The sequence below is a fragment of the Xenopus laevis genome, chromosome 9_10L, assembly GCF_017654675.1.
Source record: "Xenopus laevis strain J_2021 chromosome 9_10L, Xenopus_laevis_v10.1, whole genome shotgun sequence".
Lineage (NCBI taxonomy): Eukaryota > Metazoa > Chordata > Amphibia > Anura > Pipidae > Xenopus > Xenopus laevis.
Genome location: NC_054387.1, coordinates 129,295,495 through 129,317,467, shown reverse-complemented (window position 1 = coordinate 129,317,467; position 21,973 = coordinate 129,295,495). Strand labels below are relative to the sequence as shown.

The 21,973-nt window shown below is 37.3% G+C and overlaps 1 protein-coding gene across 1 annotated transcript; it reads right to left on the bottom strand.

Moving 5' to 3' along the window:
* Window positions 1-652: 652 nt before the first annotated feature.
* Window positions 653-7,361, bottom strand: LOC121398145. The gene is made up of 4 exons (XM_041576805.1): window positions 6,957-7,361; window positions 5,296-5,422; window positions 4,184-4,257; window positions 653-1,549 (listed from the first exon to the last, which is right to left on the bottom strand). The coding sequence occupies exons 1-4, from the start codon at window positions 7,354-7,356 to the stop codon at window positions 1,026-1,028; spliced, it is 1,125 nt and encodes a 374-aa protein (XP_041432739.1). The 5' UTR covers window positions 7,357-7,361; the 3' UTR covers window positions 653-1,025.
* Between the last annotated feature and the right edge of the window lie 14,612 nt (window positions 7,362-21,973).

The window sequence follows — 21,973 nt, the reverse complement described above, 5'->3', positions numbered from 1 at the left end:
GTGAGAAGCAGCAAGGGGCATAGCTTAGAGCAGAAAGAGCAAACAGTACCCCTCCTAACTGTATTTTAGGACCCAGTTAGGTGTCTATAACACTGAGGGACTGTCTGACAATAATACTAGGGGTGGCTATTTTACACATCCCTACAGTACGTTAGTGGCATTTTACCCTATTTTTTTATTTAAAATTTTAGCCGGATTGACTTTTAATACAAATACAGGAGTGGAAAAGCTTTTAATCTATAACAAGCAATTACATTCTCTTGAATTCTCTCTCTTCAAGACGCATTGGATTTGTGTTTTTTATAGGGAAGATAGCAAATAACAGATAGGCAAGGTAAAAAATGAGACCACAGTCCTATGCGCTCTGTCTTCTTCCTCTTGTGGTGTCCCAGGTGTGGTGTCCTCATATAGAAAGATACCAGATAGGACAAACCGGGACAGCTCCACCTCTATAATTATTCCTTTTCCAAGTCCTTTACTAATTATTAACATGTTGAATTTGTGAGTGGACCGGAAAATAATTGGATCAAAGTGAAACATTGTTGCGGGTTAAGGTTGTTTAATAGGGAACTTAGTTGATGGTGGGAGGTGTGAATTGATGTCAGCACTGAACTGGCACCTTAGAAATGATCACTGTGTGAAGCACTAGCACTTTATTATACTTTTGATTGAATTCATCACATAGAAGTTAATGACTTTAATTATGGAGCAAAATGAATTATGAGCGAGATAAGCACATGGCACTTATAAAATAATTGATTTATTATATATACGGTACAGAGGTTAATCAATTAAAACTTCAACATCGTTAATTTATTTTTAATCATTTATTACGTCCTTTTTTGCACACAGATACCAATAAGTTATAAGGGTAATAATACAATCGAGCAACATAAGTAAACCGGATCCAAGGGAAATCAATTGGTCCACTTTATAGCAATATATAATTGATTTAAATAATCACTGAATGTAGGCGGGGTTAATATACTTCTTAAGTAGTAAATAGTAAATTAAATTGTAACATGTCATTGAGTTGTGCATGTTTTCTTTTTATTGCTGCTACTAGCTGGATCACATTCTTCTTGTTCGATTGTTGCCTCAGCCAGTCTTGTAGCCTCTTCTTGTTCCATTGTTGCTTCAGCCAGTCTTGTAGCCTCTTCTTGTTCCATTCTTGCCTCAGCCAGTCTTCTAGCCTCTTCTTGTTTCATTCTTACCTCAGCCAGTCTTGTAGCCTCCTCTTCCTTTCTTTTAATCTCATTGATCTTATTAGTTACATCAGTATCATGGACATATGTATTTAGGAATTTCTTTCTCTGTATACGGTCTTCCTTTGGTTTTCTTGGGTGCTCCATCCGGAACATGACATTATCCACGGCATGTTTGAGGAGTGTAAGGAAATCTGTATTTCTCCCCAGTGTCTGTAGCTGATCCTCATTGGAGTAATTCTCCACTGCCACAACCACCTCTGCACCCAAACATCTAAACTTCTTTTCAACTTCAAAATAATTCTCACTTGTTTTGTGTGTGAGGACAATGATTGGGAAAACACCTAAAACAGTAAAAGACATAAATATGGATGGAGGATAAGATGGTTTGGCTAGGCAGAAGCATACAGTAGTTATATATCAGCAGCACAGAAGTTAGGTTTGTCTAAGTTTTCATCTATTGTAGACTCTTTCTTTCTGTCTCCATAAATTTTTGTAAAAAAAAAAAATATATATATATATTGTAGGGAAATCGCTCAGTGTCGGACTGGCCCACCGGGATACCAGGAAAACTCCCGGTTGGCCCAGGTGTCAGTGGTCCCTCCTGTTGCTAAACATTTGGCCTATTTCATGGCCATTCCCTATTTCTATGAAAACAAAGAGGCTAAATCAGGGATGTCCAAACTTTTTGCAACGAGGGCCAGATTTGGTGAGGTGAAAATGTGTGAGGGACGACCATTCAGCCTGACATCCATTCCGAGGAAGCTAGCTTGTAATCAGGATCATTCACTCCTGGAGTTGGACACGTACACGGGGTTTAGGCAGTGGAGAAGTGGAGTATGTTTGGACTTATGCTCAACACCTCATTTAAACAAGGAATCGCGTAGCCGCAGCAGTAATCTTTGGGCACATGATTAGTGAAATGATTGTCTATACTGCTGCCTGTGAGCTGAAGGTGTTAGTAATAGACACGTACTGGCACATAGTGATGCACCGATCTCGCATACGTCTTTAGTTTACTGTACTGGCACGTGAGTACGTCTATTGACACCTTCAGCCCTAAAGAAGTATGTGAGAGCGGTGCATCACTATGTGCCAGTACGTGTCTATTACTAACACCTTCAGCTCACAGGCAGCAGTATAGACCAAGTGGCAGATCATTTCACTAATGTGCCCAAATATTACGCTACGGCTACGTGATTCCTGATTGCACTGTGCTGGCGGGCCACATTATTATTAATTTCTTGACGGAGGCTGAGGGCCGGTTTAAATTTGAAAATGGGTCGCAATTGGCCCCCGGGCCTGACTTTGGACATGCCTGGGCTAAATAGATGGAATAATAGATAATAGTATGTAAAGAAAAGTGACTAGGAGAGGTTGAGTGTGGAGAGGAGGAATAACAGTACTGAGATGGCCCCTGGTCTAAGATTTTTGGGTGGGTCCCTGGTGTCCCAGTCCGACACTGGAATCGCTCTTTAGGTAGTAGCAGCAAATCCTTTCACACAGTTAACATACAGTGCACAGGGTTTCCAACTGAACTTTGTGTTGAATTTATTTGACATAGCAGCTTAGACATGAAAGGCGAGTGCATAACTTCTGAGGTTGCAAAAAAGCAAAATAGTAACAGCCTTGCTTTTAAAGAAAAATATTCGTTCCCAAACTTGGGCAAGTTAAACCCGACAAGCAAATGAAAATTTGCATTTACAGTCCTTTTGGAAATTCCCAGTGCTTTTTTCTCTGATGCAGCTGCAGCTCACGCCCAAGTCTATAGAGCAGCTTGTAGTCAGTAATTAACAGTAAAATAATTAACCGCTATTGGAAAAACGCTTATAATAACTCGTCAAAGCCAAAGGGGATTTACATTTTTGACCATAGATCCCCTTTAACTTCAGGTGAGGCTAATCAGACCTCACAAACAAACAAATCTAAGGAAATTACCTGTTTGACTGAAAGAACAAGATTCTCATACTTGATTAACGTGTTAATTAGCCAATCAGAACACATCCCTCAGTGAGACTACAACTGTATATCTTAGGTAGTTCTCACAGAGAGTGAAGAATACTAAGGAAGGTCAAGGAAGAGACTTGTGAAGGCTGTTCCCTATACAATATATCCTGTGGGCACAGTTTAATACATCTTTGTATCATTTGCTGTCTCTGGGCTGAATAATCTTAATAAATCATTTCATCCCTTGGAACCGCAATGTTACATCCATTTACCTGTTGTAAATTGCAAAATCTACTGTTTATCTCACACACTATACGAATATACAAATGTATAATGCATAGAACAGTAAGGACCAGAATGAGTGCAAGTTGTTTTGCTGATAGCATTTAAGTGCACAGTTTTATCTGCATTTTAGGCATTTTCTACTGCAGGTCATAAGTGCTCCTTTATACAACAGATGAATAAGAAGAATGCAAGACATTGCAGTAACTGGGGCTTTGGCTGGATGGGAACTGACTTTTTTTTAATTGTTTCAAGAGTTAAGCTGGCCATAGACGCAAATATCCGTGAATCCTCAAACGATCGGACTTCCCCATCTCCCGACCTGCCGCTAATCATTCAGATCAAATAAAGTAGTAAAAGAACAGATCAGCCGATATTCTGCCCCTGACAGCAATCTTACAAAAGTTAAGTCCAACCAAAGTTAGTGACAGTCTTCCTCTGAAAATCGTACGATCGGCGATACACGCAGAGATATTAGCGGCAGCCGACAGAAATTTTCTAACCTGTCCCATCGACCAAACGACCGGATGAAAAATGTCGGGACTCTCCACACACGGTCCGAAAATCGGATCTTTGCGTCTATGGCCAGCTTAAGAATTATCCGTGCAGCAATGGACAAATAAAGCTATCGGATGTAAAAAACGCCAGTGTATTTCTACCTTTATTCTACCATGTCACATGTCACAGTAATAATATTAGTACCATTGTCATTACATGATGTCTCTACACTGCATGTAACTGATATTTACCTGTCATGTCTCGGCAGATTTTACAAAATGCTTTAATTTGTGACATCTCTTGCTCTGGCAATTTGGTCTGCACCCTGTAAGTACAAGATAAATATCAGGGGAAAAGTTGTATTTGCTCCCTAAGGTGATATTTAAAATGACACAGCAACAGTGGATTTATAGAAGGAAGTAAATGATGAATTTATATACAGTAGTGTGTAAGGAGCAGGTGTCCAACAAGAATCAGTAAAGCAATTCAAAAACAAAGTAATAATGAAACACCTAGGGGCCGATTCACTAAGGGTCGAATATCGAGTGTCAATTAACCCTCGATATTCGACTAGGAATTAAAGTCGAAGGATTTAGCGCAGATAGTTCGATCGAAGGATAATTCCTTCGATCGAACGATTAAATCCTTCGAATCGTTTGATTTGAAGGATTTAAATCCAACGATCGAAGGAATATCTTTCGATCAAAAAAAGTTAGCCAAGCCTATAGGGACCTTCCCCATAGGCTAACATTGAGTTCGGTAGCTTTTAGATGGCGAACTAGGGGGTCGAAGTTTTTTCTTAAAGAGACAGTACTTCGACTATCGAATGGTCGAATAGTCGAACGATTTTTACTACGAATCCTTCGATACGTAGTCGTAGTCAAAGTAGCCCATTCGATGGTCGAAGTAGCCCAAAAAAACTTCGACATTTAAAGTTTTTTACCTTCGAATCAATCAATCGAAGTTAGTGAATCGGCCCCCCATTATCATCAATCCCCACAATGCTGTGCGCGGTTTAACAGTAAATGTAGTTAAGACTGAATCCCAATATTCAGTGCAGCACTATTATGAATAAAGTCGCGAAACACTGGTGAAAATTCGCCGGCGTCAAAAACGAGACGCCGCAAATTTTCCAGCGAAGCGAAACGGCGCAAATTCGCAAATCACTAAAGCTTGGCAATTAAGATTCACAACGCAATAAAAGCCTAAAGAAGAATATTACATTCGGCAAGTGAATTTGTTATTTGCGAATTTGTTCTCTTTGCGAATGTATTCGTTTCCCACTAAGTGACTCCCACCTGGGTGCCAATGTGCAATGAGACTAAAGGAGCTGAGCTGAAGCCTGAATAAAATAATTACTTACTTATAAACAAAGACTGGAACTATAAAGTCTGTGTAATTTGGATCCAACTCAGAATCCTCGAGCTTGTACATGAAGTCTTCATAACTGTCTTTCCATTCCACTTTCTCATTAAGGGGCATGAAGTTACCTGGAAGTTAAGAAATAATCCTCACAAGCATTCCTGTGAACAGTAAGGGGCAGATTTGTCAAGGGTCGAATTTTGAGTTCATGGGAGTTTTTTTAAACTACCATGAACTCAAAATTCGATCAATCAAAAAATTTTTTTAAAAAAATCAAATTTCTTTCGGGTGAATAGGATCGACCTGCAAACTCGAATCAAATTCAAACCGAGTTCGATTCAAGTTTTTTCGCCGAAAAAACCTCAAATGTCAACAAGGCTGCAAACAACTCCAAATTGATCCCAGGACATCCATAGGCTACAACAGCAATTCAGCAGGTTTAAGGCAGCGAATAGTCGAATTTGAGTTCTTAAAGGGCCAGTGCATGATCAATTTTGAAAATCGAATTTTAACAATTCCCTAGTCGAATTTCACAGTTTTGGCAATAAAATTTTTTACAAATTAGAATTTTCACTTGGACCCTTAATAAATCTGCTCCTAAGTGTAAGCTTTATGACTGACCCCAATCCATGTGTTTTGTTACTGGTAGCCCACAAATACTAGTCTAGTGGGGGAACTTACCTCTACCCAGTGGACAGGATTTATTTTTATGATTTATGTTTTGTATTCTGAAATGGTCACCCCCTGTGTATTTATAAATTGTCTGAAAGTGAAGAAAGTGTCTGTTTTGGATCTCACAGGCTATATATTGTCTCCACTTAACTTAAAAAAGGAGAAGTTAAAGTTATAATTACCTCTCCATAAAAATTATAGTATTAAGGTTAATGGATGTTACTCCTCCACCTAAAAAAAACATAAGGGTTAAAGGGTGTGCCCCTTCCCTGGAAAAAAGGGGAAGAGAGTTGAAAAGAAGTTTCCTCTACACTCGAAAAATAAAGAGGGTTACAGAATAAGTTGCAGTTCTACATATACAGTAAGATAGAGTTAACAAGCAAAGGATGAACTCAAAATTCGACCAATCTGAATTTTTTTTTTTAATGGGTGAATAGGATAGACCCACAAACTCAAATCAAATTTGAATTGAAATCGATTCAAGTTTTTTCTCAGAAAAAAACTCAAATGTCAAGAAGGCTGCAAACAACTCCAAATTGATCCCAGGACATCTTCTATAGGCTAAAACAGCAATTCAGCAGGTTTAAGGTGGCGAATAGTCGAATTCGAGTTCTTAAAGGGCCAGTGTATGATACAGTTTGAAAATCGAAGTTTAACAATTCCCTAGTCGAATTTCACAGTTTTGGCCATTTAATTTAAATTTTCACTTGGGGTGTGCCCCTTCCCTGGGAAAAAGGGGAAGAGGGTTGAAAAGAAGTTTCCTTTACACTTGAAAAATAAAGAGGGTTACAGAATAAGTTGCAGTTTTCCAAATATAGTAAGATTATACAGGCAAAGGATTCCCCAGTTCAAGTTAGCATAGTCAATTTGACTCAGACCAGCTTATGACTTGATATCTATAAATAATGGGGCCATATTTATATAAACTGTGTAAAAACTGTCACAATGGTACAATTTTTGGGATAACTTTTTACGTAACACTTCACTTACCCAACTGAGCATAAATCATGCTCATCTCATAGTCATTCATGAATACAAGTCCTCTGTTATCCACAACTGTGATGGTGGGTGTGAGTGTGTAGACTCTTCTCTCCATAGTGTAAGAACCACCATGAGTTGTCACCCCTGATTCAGCTTCAACTGAAAATGATCCTCTATACAGAACATATTTGAGTGAGTTTATGAGGGCAGACTTGCCGTGCCCCATATACCCAAACAGCTGCAGTAGGACCCGGTTGTAGCCCTGGTTCCCCAGAGGACAATTGTCCAGACTGAAGTTCTGAATGTCGTCTCTGAGCTGGTTATATTCCATTGCTGAATTAGGAATCTCTCTCCTGTTCCAGTGACTGTTCCTCGGTGTATCTCTTGTCTCTAAATCTTTCACTTTCATTTTTCTCTTTTATATTTATTTGTGATAACTATTATCAGCTCTGTCTTACCAAAGGTCACATATTCATATAACAATAATTCACTTTTTTTATCATCACATTACATTTTAAATGTTTTATTACACTTTTTTTAGATTTGAATTCACCAGATACAGGAAACAAAACATTCAATATTCAATATATGAAAGAAGTTCGCAATTCTTCTCTAATTTTGCCTAATCTGGGTTCACACAACATGGTGATATCACTGGCCCTGTGTATGTGATTGAAACCATTATATTTAGTAACACACGTTATTGGGGCAGATTCACTAAAGGACGAAGTGACTAACGCTAGCGACATTTTGCTAACATTGACGGTAACACCCTCCCTCTTCATAACACGCCCACCGACCTAAACATTAGGTTACAGAAGTAGCCAACCTTATTAACCCCCCAATTGAAGCAGCCTTGGATAAAGCAATTAATAGAATCCAAGCAGACATACATAGTCTATCTAGCAGCACAACTTTCCTCACAAAATGATAGCATTTCTGAGATGGAGGAATTGGTTTCTTCTTTAGAAGACAAAGCCTTCTCATTAAACAATAAACTAATGTTCCTGGGAAAAAAAACAAAAAAAAAGAAAACAAAAATGAAGACTTGGAAAACAGGTCCAGATGAAATAATTTACGCTTTATTGGCATACCTGAAAATGACAAACAACAGTCCTTAATACCATTATCTCAATGTATACCCAAGGCTTGGGGTTACAGAAAGAGATTCCAGTACTGAAAATAGAAAGAGCTCACAGAGTTGGCTCAAATACAGAGATAAATAGACATAAACCAAGAACAGTATTGGTGAGATTTCTAGACTACAGCGATAAAAACAAAATTTTGAAAGCCTTTAAAAAATGTAGAAATATGCTTATAGAAAACCATAAAGTACTGGTCTTTCAAGGCTTTTACCCCGTTTTATCAAAAAAAAAAAAAAAAGACAAAATTTCAACAAAGCCTGCCAAATGCTGTTTCAACTCAAAATCAAATTTGCATTGCTTTCTCCAGCAATCCTAAAAGTGTTCCTACCCACAGAGACACACTCATTTGAAGACTACAGAGATGGAGAGAAATTCATTTCCAGGCTAGAATCTCAAACTGGTCCAAAAAATCATCCTGATAATTTTTTAGATAATTTTTCAGCTTCACAAAAAAATGAAGGTTCCTCTAAGAGAGCATCCAATTCAGATATGTCCTCTGAATCTCATATCTCCAGAAGTAACTCAATTCAAAAAGAGATATATAAAGCACTCTTCTAACCAGCGCTCTAGCTCTCCACACACTCCAAGGATCTCCCCTTCCAATTCATCTAAGATGGACACTTAAGAGGTCTTCTAGAAAACTATTTATATTCATTATCTATATTTTCACCATTAATTGACATATTCCATTTAATGAGGAGGTAGGTTAAGCCTCTATAGGTTAGATTTGTTACAAGAGTCTATTTAGCTATTCTCTAACCTCTCTAGGAAAAAAGAGTCTTTGATATAACTTACTAAATAAGCAATTGTCACTCAGTTTAGTGAATTTTATTTACAATGTTATATGTACTTTGTATTACATTATATGTTTATGTTTTGTTTATTTTATATATGTATTATAGTTTTTCCTTTGTACTGTTCTGTACCACTAAGATTATTTTTTGCAAGGCTTGTTTATGCATAAATGAACCTATTTATTTCTTAATACTTTTTATTAAGATCTATGGATGCGTTTAAAATGGTATCCTGGAATGTTAATGGAATGAACTCTCCGGTGAAATGTACATTTTTTTTTACAGGAATTAGAAAAATTGAAAGCAGATATTGGTCTACTACAAGAAACCCACTTAAATAATGACCATAACCAGAAGTTATGTTCCTCCTAGATAGGAGAATCTTTCCACTCCCCAACCATTAAGAAAAAGGAAGGAGTTTCAGTCTTATTACATAAAAATTTAAATTACCACTTGTTAAATAAGAAAATAGATAACAAGGGTAGATATGCACATGTAGAGATGCTCATCGACAACCTGCGATGGAATATCTGCTTTATATACGTCCCTAATGATGATAAAGTGGAATTCTATTTGGAAATGACCCACACAATTTGCTCCCTTAACCCTCACAATTTAGTTGTAGGGGGGTGATTTCAATGAGTCTCATATGTGGATACTAGATAAATGTAATATGAGTTTAAAATCAACTCATAAAAAATCCAAACTTCTTTCAGATTTTCTTGAGCTAGCTAATTTTAATGACAAGATCTTCAATCTTCGGGAAAGAGACTTTACCTTCTACTCACATTCCCATAGCTCAACCACAAGAATAGACTATATTCTAACTTCCACAAATCTCTTAAAACATATACAAGAGGCCAATATAGGAAATTTTTCATATTCAGGCCACACTCCAATCAACATTATTCTTACAACTCACTCAGTCCCTAGATCTTACATTCCTTGGATTTTTCCTTTATTTCTGGCTTCAAAACTAGAGTTCCAAAAAATGCTAAAAGATTAATAGGATATTTTTTTACATGACAATGTCAATCACAAAGACAACCCAATTCTCCATTGGGACACATGGAAAGCATTCACAAGAGGTGAAATTACTTTCAAATCTGCTTTTACAAAATGTTTACAACTAAGAAAAAAACATAAAGAAACATATACTGTATATCATTCAAAACAAATACTACTCATAATTAGCGTTATATATACATCTAAAGCAAAAAAAAAAAAATACCAACTACTTTAGTTGGCATTGATGCGGAGAGAGCGTTCGATAAAATTAGCTGGAATCACCTGAATGACTCTCCTTGTGCTTTTGGATTTCAAGGACCCTTTATTGACCTTATAAAACTATTGTATTCTTCCCCGGCAAAGAAGATAATTGCAGCAGGTGAAATGTCTGAATCGATCCACCTGAAGAGAGGAACCAGACAGGGTTGCCCTCTTTCTTCACTCCTTTTTAACCTATCTCTGGAACCTCTTATCAGATCCATAGTCCAAGATTTCACCGCAATATCGGGATTTAAAATAAATATTAAAAAAACTTAGGAATAGTTAAGAGACAAACTTATATAAAATACTTGGGTCTTCTCTTACCTGTAGACCTACATAGATTATATGCATTAAATATCCCACCAATAATAAAAATGATCACCCAATTCTGTGACAAATGGATAAATGCAGTCCTAAATCTAAAAGGGGGAATTGCCCTTTATAAAATGATAGCATTTCCTAAATTCATCTATCCTCTTATTAATCTTCCTCTAATGCTAAAACACAAGGACATTAAGACTGTAGAATCTTCACTCTCACGGTTCCTATGGAAAAGAAATCCACCTAAAATAGCCCTCCAAAAATGGAAAAGCTCAAAAAAATACAGAGGACTAGGAGTACCGGATTATATAGCATTTAACTAATCAGCTATTTCTCGTTATATTCTGGAATGGATTCGTAATACTGGAAAATATACCAACTCTTCAATCGATTATATACAGAATCTCACAAAGATATTTTGGTAATCTTCACTCTCATGGTTCATATGGAAAAGAAAACCACCAAAAATAGCCATCCAAAAACGGAAAAGTTAAAAAAAATATGGAGGACTAGGAGTACGGGATTATAGAGCATTTAATTTATCAGATATTACTCATTATATTCTGGAATGGATTGGTAATACTGGTAAATACACCAACTCTTCAGTCGAATTATATACAGAATCTCACAAAGATATTTATCTACAGAGATACTTTTTCCGTATGGGGAATTATTCATAAACTATATAAGTTCAACTGTCAACCCATTTCATACCTACCAGTAATAAAAAATCTGAGTCTCCCGAGTTCATATTCACCACCTTTTTCATCTTCCTGAAAAATTAAAGGACATGACTTCTACGAGACATCATATCTCCTATTTCAAAGAAAATATTATTTTGGGAAGACTTTGGGGCACATTTACTAAGCTCGAGTGAAGGATTCGAAGTAAAAAAACTTCAAAGTTTTTTTTGGGTACTTCAACCATCCAATAGGCTACTTCGACCTTCGACTACGACTTTGATTCGAACGATTCGAACTAAAAATCGTTCGACTATTCGACCATTCGATAGTCGAAGTACTGTCTCTTTAAAAAAAACTTTGACTACCTACTTCAACACTTTAAACCTACCGAGCTACAATGTTAGCCTATGGGGACCTTCCCCATAAGTTTGCTAAGCTTTTTCTGATCGAAGGAAAATCCTTCGATCGATGGATTAAAATCCTTCGAAACGTTCGATTCGAAGGATTTAATCGATCTAACGATTTTTCCTTCGATCGTTCGATCAAAGTATTTGCGGTAAATCCTTCGACTTCAATATTCGAAGTTGAAGGATTTTACTTCGAGGGTCGAATATCGAGGGTTAATTAGCCCTCGATATTCAACCCTTAGTAAATGTGCCCCTTTATGTCCAAATTTCTGATTCCAGGTAAATAAAAATGCAATTATATACAATTGGTCCATTGGTTTAATGAATTAAGACCAAATGACTCTCTTTATTCTTATAACTCCTCCTTAACATAATTTAACATAATAACTTCTCTTGCTCTCCACCAGATAAAAGAGTCAGATTTATCCAGATGAATTTATGAAATAATAACAATGACCTAGCATCTCATCTCATGGAACCCACAGCAAAAAATGCAACAGGATATCTCTACAGACTTCTTGGTTAATGCAATTATTTTGACAAGTTAATTTCCTCGGAAATTTGGAGAGAACAAAATTACAAGCTAATTCACTTGGCTTATAAAGCTTTCCATTTTCCATAAAAAATTGCAGTTATCTCAACATATGCCCAAAACGTGACTCTTCCTCTCTGATCACTTTTCATTTGATATGGGATTGCCCATTAATAAAAAGTTATTTGAAAGAGATAAAATAAAAAATCTCATATTTCACTTTCTCCAAAAACAGCCCTTTTTGGTGATGTTACTGATATGGATTTTAAAATCTTAAAAAGGAATACTAAAGAGTGGAGCATTTCAAATATATCTACTTTTATCACATTGACTTTGGCCGCTGCACGTAGAATTATCTTCAAAAATTGGATAAAGTCCATGACACCTTCTGTTAAGGAGGTTCTATCAGAACTTCGAAGTCTGTTTATCAATGAACCTTAGTTTTGATAAAATGAAGACACAACAAAAACTAACTTCCAAGTGGAAAATGTATTTACATATCTTAGACTAGGAAGATAGAGATAATATTAATATATTCCTTTACAGTTCCTATGATTTATTATTTTTTTTATGATCTAGCCTTAATAATATAACTACTAACCACAAATTTACTTAGCATTTTCCTTCTAGAAAAATGAACCTACTTTTTAAAGTTAAATAGTTTATTCTAGATCTAATTTCATTAAGACAATCTTTCATATATTGTTTAATATACTAAACATTTAATTTTGGACATACATTAATTTTTCAATATGTTAAATATTGGGTATTGGAAAATATGTTATACTCCAGTATTGATTAAGTTAAAATATGTTTCATTTGTGCACTCATGACTTGCCATTCAAACATCCATTGTTCCTTAAAGGGCATGTAAAGGCAAAAATATAAAATCCCATTTTTACTTTCTTTAATGAAAAAGAAATCTATCTCCTATATACTTTAATTAAAAGATGTCTACAGTTTTTATCATAAACCTGACTGTATGCAGTGCAATTCCCCCTTCTTTTACTGCTGTTGATAGGAATTGTCAGATGGTCCCCAACTGCTGTGCAGGTAAACGATCATACTTTCAAATGGCAGGGGGAGCCCCCCCACCTTACTTCCCAGAACTCGAGCAGCATTGTTGGATTCCCTGTAGAGATTTGTATCCAGAGATGCAGTGCAGTCTCTATATTATGATTATTAATCAGTCTTGCTGTATTGGCTTCTATGGCAGATATTATTTGACTTGTGCTGTTTTGATAATTTATGACGATCCCTAAGCTTAACCTCCCAACTGAAGCCCATACCACACTGAGCATGTGCGAGTCTTGATATTGCAGAAATGTCTAACAAAGTTACAAGATGACAGCCCCCTGCACCAACTTTGAAAGCATAAATCATTTGTCTTATTAGGCTGCTGGTGCAGTAAGTTCATGTTTATATTTAGTATACATAATACAGCATTTCTAACATTATTCTATTTTAGACTTTAGTTGCCCTTTAAGTCTGGAATAGGATTAGGTTTCAGGAAATATATGGAATGTCTTATGGGTAGGCTGGGGGGAGGTGTATACACAGTTTTTTGAATATATCCCTAGACAAAAAGCAGTTTTACAGAAACACATGGACTCTCACACAATATAGACATACATAGACTGTCATACAGCATATTAATATATACATACATTTTTGTATTATTTTGGTAGGCTGTCAATAGAGCATTTGACTGGCTAACTATTTGATAATTTGTATGTATCTTCTGTAATGCATTTTTACACATTAAATGTATTTAATGATCACCTTGGTGAGTGATGTTTGTTGACCATAGAACTTACACAAATTATTTAAATATATAAACAATATTATATGCTATATTGATTTTCTTTTATTCTGGCAGGATTGCTACTTTTATTGATGTTATTGTTTTTGATATTGATTTTATTACTTAATTTATCAATTGTATTCTTTTTCTTATCTACTAATAAAAACATAAAAAAAAAAGCTCCAGCTTTATTACTCTTTACTTGGTGGTTTTCCACTTGGTGCACTTCCTTATCTTAGCAGTTTCTCTTCCCTTTCTCTAACAATTCTCTGAATTTTAACAGCTGAGGTGTTATACATGGAATTGCCATCCTACTATGAATTCTGGGGGTATTTATACATGGAATTGCACTGTGCCGTCCTACTATGAATTCTGGGGGTATTATACATTGAATTTACCTGTGCCATCCTACTGTGAATTCTGGGGTATTATACATGGATTTGCCCCTGTGCCATCCTACTGTGAATTCTGGGGGTATTATACATGGATTTGCCCCTGTGCCATCCTACTGTGAATTCTGGGGGTATTATACATGGATTTGCCCCTGTGCCATCCTATTGTGAATTCTGGGGGTATTATACATGGATTTGCGTCTGTGCCATCCTACTGTGAATTCTGGGGTATTATATATGGATTTGCCCCTGTGCCATCCTACTGTAAATTCTGGGTTTTTATACATGGATTTGCCCCTGTGCCATCCAACTGTGAATTTTGTGAGTTCATACCAGAACCATAATAAAACCTAATCAATTTGTTTTAGGGATTAGGTGTCTTCCTATAGGTTATCTGATATGATGCACATGCGCATTAGAGTGAAAAGTTAAAATTTAAAAGGTCGGCTTTTTCGTTCTACTGCACATGCGTCCGCTCCGGGAAATTTGAAGAAAGAAGAAAATGGAAGAGGATCGCTCCGTGGTGCTCACTGGTATAACCCCAGGCCGGTGCAGTTTTCTGCTGATAGGAGCACCAGCCCGGGGTTTCAGGTAAATACATTCACTTGGGGTGCCTAACATTTGAGACCTCCAAGTGGTAAAGGACTTTCCTTCTCTTTAATGTTAAAGCTAAGAGTCTCAATAAATGCAAAAAGTAATTAATCATTACAAATTGTAAAACTATAAGGGTTGCTATATACTGATGCCACTCCATGATCAAATTTGTGTTCAAATTTGAGTTGGTGCAAAAGCAACACCCACTGCTTCTTCCTGGGTTTGCAGTTAAAATCTCATTAAAGACAAATTCATTATGGGTAAGGCAGAGACCAAGTGAATCCATCATAATGTCCTTGTAATCTATATTCTAATCACTGTGTGTCTTTATCTAGTTGCCAGGAGGCTTGTTTTATGGGAAATATAATTATTCATCTCTTCTGCATCAATGACCATGACCAACGTGCCTCTAATACAGGATGAGAGGTTGACCTCAAACCTGTGTACCCTCCTATGTACCTCTATACACCCACCTGTGTACTGGTTTATTTATTCAAACTGCCCATTCCTGATACAATTGGTCTTATTGATGGTCTGTGGGTATTTTTGTGCACTTTAGATAGTAGGTAAATCATAGGGGTAGTGGAGGACTTCAATCCAGTGTCCAGGGCATCCCTCACAATCATATTAAACTCTTTCCTAAACTGTATGGTTGGATCAAAAGTCAATTTTTGGTAGAATTTCTCATCTGATAACTGCAAACGTGCCTAAGCATATGTAGATCTGTAATAAAATCACTAAAAAAGGAAAGCCAGCGCCAAAGGCACAGGAGACAGACAAAACAAAATATAGGGTAATATTGTTTTACAAGGTTGCCACCTCTTGGGTGCAATAAAAACAATTATCTCCACCTTATAAGTATTACCCTCATTTGGTATTAACCACCACCAAAATGTTAAAAAACTTTCCTTAGAAAGACTTGTTTAGGTGGGTACGTGAACTATCAAGTATCAACAAGCATGTAAAGGATCATGAAGTACTTCTCCTGTATACGCTGTAGAATGACATGCAGCAGCAAATCGTGTAAAATTACCTCTTTATTTTTTTTAAATAAAAGATTAAAATGCACTCACATGGCAATGGTTATTTAAAAAGCATATCTATGCATCGTCCTACTGGAAGCTCCCCCTGTGTAGAACGTCCGCACAAAAAGTCCCAAGGGTCAGAGTTTCTTGGGAAGGTATTAGGTCAGCTTAAATCGTTATTTCGGACTTGAAGGGATACAAGTAGGAGCCAGCTGGGATTTGTGGACACAATTGGACCTTGGGACTTTTTTTCTAGAATATGTAGATCTGTGCCTTGCCTTGCCCTGCATTTTCCACCTCTGACATTTACTGATTCACTTTTTGGTTAAAAAACACTTCACTTACCCAACTGAGCATAAATCATGCTCATCTCATAGTCATTCATGAATACAAGTCCTCTGTTATCCACAATTCTCTCCATAGTGTTAGAACCACCATGAGTTGTCACCCCTGATTCAGCTTCAACTGAAAATGATCCTCTATACAGAACATATTTGAGTGAGTTTATGAGGGCAGACTTGCCGTGCCCCACATACCCAAACAGCTGCAGTAGGACCCGGTTGTAGCCCTGGTTCCCCAGAGGACAATGGTCCAGCCTGAAGTTCTGAATGTCGTCTCTGAGCTGGTTATATTCCATTGCTGAATTAGGAATATTTCTCCTGTTCCAGTGACTGTTCCTCAGTCTCTCTCTTGTCTCTAAATCTTTCACTTTCATTTTTCTCTTTTATATTTATTTGTGATAACTATTATCAGCTCTGTCTTACCAAAGGTCACATATTCATATAACAATAATTCACTTTTTTATAATCACATTACATTCTAAATGTTTTATTACAATTTTTTTACATTTGAATTCACCAGATACAGGAAACAAAACAGTCAATATTCAATACATGAAGGAAGTGTGCAATTCTTCTCTAAATTTGCCTAATCTGTTCTTAGGTGTTGGTAATGGAAATCTCTCCCCTATAAAAGCAACAGTGGGGTGTGATCAGTCTGTGAGACCATTGACCAAATAATACATGCAGGGAGGTGCCAGCCTATAAAAAACATGACTAGTGATGAGCACATTTTTTCGCCAACCATGGATTCTAAGCGAAATTCCACATTTCGCCAACTGCAATTTTTTTCGCAAAACTGTCACAAAAAAGACGGCAAGATAAAAATGTCACTGAGACAAAAAAAGTCACCATAAGAAAAAATGCCAATCGAATTTAATTTGGAGCTAGAAAAATATTGCACGTGTAAAAAATTGTCACTCGTAAAAAACATTTTTGTCGCCATTTCACTTTATTTCATTTTTTGCTGTTTTGTGAATTCAACCATGAGAGTTCACATCTTATAAAGACATAAACAGGGAGCATTTTTGGAAATGACTTATTGACAATGATCAATAATATTAGATGTCCCATTTCAATCTCTTCTAAAAAGAATAGTTGACTTCTAAAATTACAGGTATGGGATCCGTTATCCGGAAACCCATTATCCAGAAAGCTCCAAATCACGGAAAGTTCGTCTCCCATGATATGACTTTATGACTTCAACTAAGCTCTCTTAGAACCCAGGGGTGTATGCCATCTGGCCCTGGCACCTTGTTCATATTCATTTTTATTAAGCTTTATGGTACAGGTATTTTAGATATCAACTATCTGTACAGTTTTACATATAATAAAGTACATGTTTTTCAATAAGAAATTGTTTTGCACCTTGCTTGTTGTGCATCTGACTTATTTCCCTAATCAAACTGATCAGGGGGCTGCAGAACTTTTTGCTCCATTTTAGAGTGCTGTGCCCTGAAGCAATTTAGAGGAGTGCAAGGTATGGAGCAAAGTGCAAAACAACATAGTGGATGGCACCCAATTTCTGCTCCTTTCCACCAACCCCCTACTTAGTAAATTAAATGGTTTTGTCTTGTCAAGTGTGTACCACCCTTGTCCAGACTGGCAATCTGTGGATTCTGGCAAATGCCAGAGGGGCTACTGTAAAATGCCATAGACAGACACTATTTATTGGGCTGCTGAGGACTGCTTGGGCCTCTCTGTATTTGAAATGCCAGGGCCTATTTTGACTGCCAGTCCCACCTGGGTGTCATTCTGCCATGTGACTGAATCATGTGTTCTGAGTGGAAACAGGCTTGGGGTTTGGTCAGATTGGTCTGAATGGTAGGAAAGAATAACTTATCCTAGAATATGATAACCCACTTCTATTTCTGTATATGCTTTGTTTAAACAAGATGGTAATATACATGGCTCAATTTCGGTGACTTTTGTTCTTCATACTTTAGCAACACATGTGTCTGTGAGTTCCTAGGTGAAATAAGATGTATGCCCTATAGAAAGCTACAGCAGGAAATGATTAGTCTTTGAAGACAAGGCATTAATATGAAGATACCTTTTTCCACCTACCATGGCCCAGGAACCCAAACAGCTGCAGTAGGACCCGGTTGTAGCCCTGGTTCCCCAGAGGACAATTGTCCAGCCTGAAGTTCTGAATGTCGTCTCTGAGCTGATTATATTCCATGGATAAGCAGTCCCCAAGAGCATCTGTGAGTTTAATAACTAATTTCCAATTGGGTTTATGCTGAGTTTTTATGACTGTATTCTGCATGATCTAATAACACACATCTACATGGTGTCATAAGCTATAGTAATTAAAGGGATACTGTCATGGGAAAAAATGTATTTTTCAAAATGCATCAGTTAATAGTGCTGCACCAGCAGACTTCTACACTGAAATCCATTTCTCAAAAGAGCAAACAGAATTTTTTTTATATTTAGTTTTGAAATCTGACATGGGGCTGGACATATTGTCAGTTTCCCAGCTGCCCCAGTCATGTGGCTTGCACTCTTTACTGCTGTACTACATTGTTGGTGGTAAAAAAAACATAGGTGGTCAGGGGCCTATATAGTATTTCAATAAGACATTGGTGGCCAGGGGTTTAATAAAAAAAAAAAAACACATTGGTATTCAGTGGAACATACCTAACATACCTTAGGCTACCTTTTCACGGCTTCAGGCCTTCAACTTCGGGTCTTTTCACAGCTTCGGCTCAGTTTGTGGCTTTTGTTTGTGGTCTTTGGGACTTATCGTGGCTTCAGGTCTTCGGCTCTTCGGGACTGTGGATCTTCGGGTGTTCGGCTCAATGGGACTTCTGCAGTTTGTCGCTGCCAAGAGGGACCCGGCTAATTCGAAAAGTGCAGCACAGCCAGGCCCCTTACAAATGTACCCCCTGAGCCCCCCTGATGGCGGCCCTGCTTCAAGTTATCGAGCTAACACCACTCATGGATAATGATAATGTGTATACAAAATCTAGGAACAGCTATAGCATAACACCTTCATGTAATGTTGCTCCTCTCGGTTTGCATTTGGATATGAGTGTAAAAAAGTGGCCTGGTGAAGTTGTAGATGTTTTTGCTCTCATGCATCTAGAAAAAGATTCAGTGGATAACACCATGTGTAGAGCAGATGACTCAGAGAATAAAGTAAAACAAATGGCATACACTATTAATAATTGGTTGCATGTTTTTAGTTCACACGCTAGTGTGTTGTACCAGAAATTCCCAGAAAAAGGTTCTTCCATTTTTTGTTACTTATTAATGATTTGGGGTGCTTATATGATGTATGGTGACATGGCTTGAATATGACAGTTCTGACAAAGAATGGTAGGTAGAGCCATAACTCATATTTACTAACAGTCTTAAGTTCACTTTTTCAAGAGAAATGTGGTGATTTTTTTCCTAGCATAAATTTTCTGTGAGTATATTTTCCCCATAAAATAGTAGTAAGTAGGTCATAGTAACAGTAGGTAAAATTCCCTAGAGAATTTTTATGGTCAATGTTTATGGAGATTAAAAAGTAGATGCTCTATCCTATTGAAGTTCGCCAGCCTAAACATGGAGCTATTTTTCCTTGGAGAAAATACATTCTTGTGCTCTTAGTGAATTGGAGAATTTCTACTGGAGAACAAACCTGGCTTCGCCACTGCAAAGTTAATTCTCCAAAACTTTGTGCATTCTCCTTTTAGTATATTGACGATGTTGAGAGAAATCATCAATTTTTAATGAAACTACACAACATTTTAATTTTCACCCTTTAGTAAATGTGCCCCATTGTCTCAAAACACCTTTGAGACATCTTATCCTAAAGGTGTCTTCTGGTCCATTGAACTTTTTAATGGGAAAAAGATCCACTGCTATTTGTCTATAATGTACTCACAAGTGTCTTTTTCGTAATTTGGAGTTATTTAGCTTTTTATTCAGCAGCTCTCCAGTTTGCTATTTCAACCATCTGCTTGTTAGGATCCAAGTTACCCTAGCAACCATACATTGATTTGAATAAGAGACTGGAATATCAATTGGAGAGTGCCCACATACAAAGATGAGTAATAAAAAGTAGCAATAATAATACATTTGTAGCCTCACAGAGCATTTGTTTTTTAGATGGGGTCAGTGACCCCCATTTGAAAGCTGGAAAGAGTCAGAAGAAAAAGGCAAATCATTTAAAAACTATAAAAAAGAAAAAAATTAAGGACAATTGAAAAGTTGCTTAGAATTAGTAATTTTATAACATACTAAGGGGCCGATTCACTAAGGGTCGAATTTCGAAGTTAAAAATACTTAGAAATTCGACCCTCGGATTGAAATCCTTCGACTTCGAATATCGAAGTCGAAGGATTTAGCGCTGATCCTGCGATCGATCGATCGAAGGATTTTTCGTTCGATCGAACGATTAAATCCTTCGAATCGAACGATTCGAAGGATTTTAATCCAACGATCGAAGGAAAATCCTTCGATCAAAAAATCACAGGCAAGCCTATGGGGACCTTCCCCATAGGCTAACATTGACTTCGGTAGCTTTTAGCTGCCGAAGTAGGGGGTCGAAGTTTTTTTTAAAGGGGAAGTACTTCGACCATCGAATAGTCGAACGATTTTTCGTTCGATTCGTTCGATTTCGTTCGACTTCGAACGAATTTAACCAATTCGATGGTCGAAGTACCCAAAAAATACTTCGAAATTCGAAGTATTTTTACTTCTAATCCTTCACTCGAGCTTAGTGAATCAGCCCCTAAAAGTTAACTTAAAAGTGAACCACGCATTTCAAATGTGATTTCATAATTTAATGTAATGTACAACAACTTTACAAGTGGTTTTGTCACCCAAACTTGGCTTAAAACAATACATTTTATAGACAGATATAACATTCATATACAGTTAAGTACACAGTTATGTTGCTGCTGTGCAGTCTCTGTGGCTGCTCTAACCATTGGGTTTAATTTTTCTAGCATTTAGTGATGCACCGAATCCATTATTTTGGATTTGGCCGAACCCCCAACTCAGCCGAATCTGAACCCTCATTTGCATATGCAAATCAGTGAGGGGGAGGGAGAAAGAAATCTACGCACTCAGCGCGCAGCTAAAAAAAATTTACTTCCTTGTTTTGTGATGAAAAGTCACATGATTTTATGGATTCGGTTTGACAAGGCACAAGGATTTGGCCGAATCCTGCTGAAAACAGCTGAATTTTGGCCTAATACTGAACTGATTTCTTGATTTGGTGCATTTCTTAACCTGAAAGCATTGGGATAGTACAAGGGACTATGGCACATATATACAGTCAAATATACAGATGTAGGTAGAGATGCCAACTTTCTGTTTGACCAACTCCATGTAGGGGGCAGAGCAGGTGACATAGGGGACGGGCTGGGTGATGTAGGAGGTGGTGTCATTGCTGTAGGGGTGGGATTGACTGATCGCCTTGCCATTTACCGCAAATGTCCTGTCAGGATTTCCTAATTTGGAAATCCGGACAGGCAGTTTGCAACCGAACAATCCTTCCAAAAACCAGGCTGACTCGGTGAAAACTGGACAGGTGGCAACACTAGATGTAGCTGAGCTGTGTACACTTGTCAATCCTCAGTGTTGATTCTGTGCAAACAGGGGGAGGAGCCCCAAACAGGGGGAGGAGCCCCACCCTCTGTGAGTTGACAGGAAGGAAGTGAGAGAGAGGAAGTGCTGCTGGGAGAGCGTAGCAGCACAGTACAAGCAAAGTGCTGCAAGCTCC

Excerpts from the sequence above, each read along its gene's own strand:
- LOC121398145 (XM_041576805.1), bottom strand. The coding sequence starts at position 7,356 with ATGAAAGTGAAAGATTTAGAGACAAGAGATACACCGAGGAACAGTCAC. Across the intron at positions 5,423-6,956 it reads CATGATTTATGCTCAGTTGG|GTAACTTCATGCCCCTTAAT; the intron begins GTAAGTGAAGTG and ends CTTAACTTCCAG. Across the intron at positions 4,258-5,295 it reads GTTCCAGTCTTTGTTTATAA|GGTGCAGACCAAATTGCCAG; the intron begins GTAAGTAATTAT and ends TTGTACTTACAG.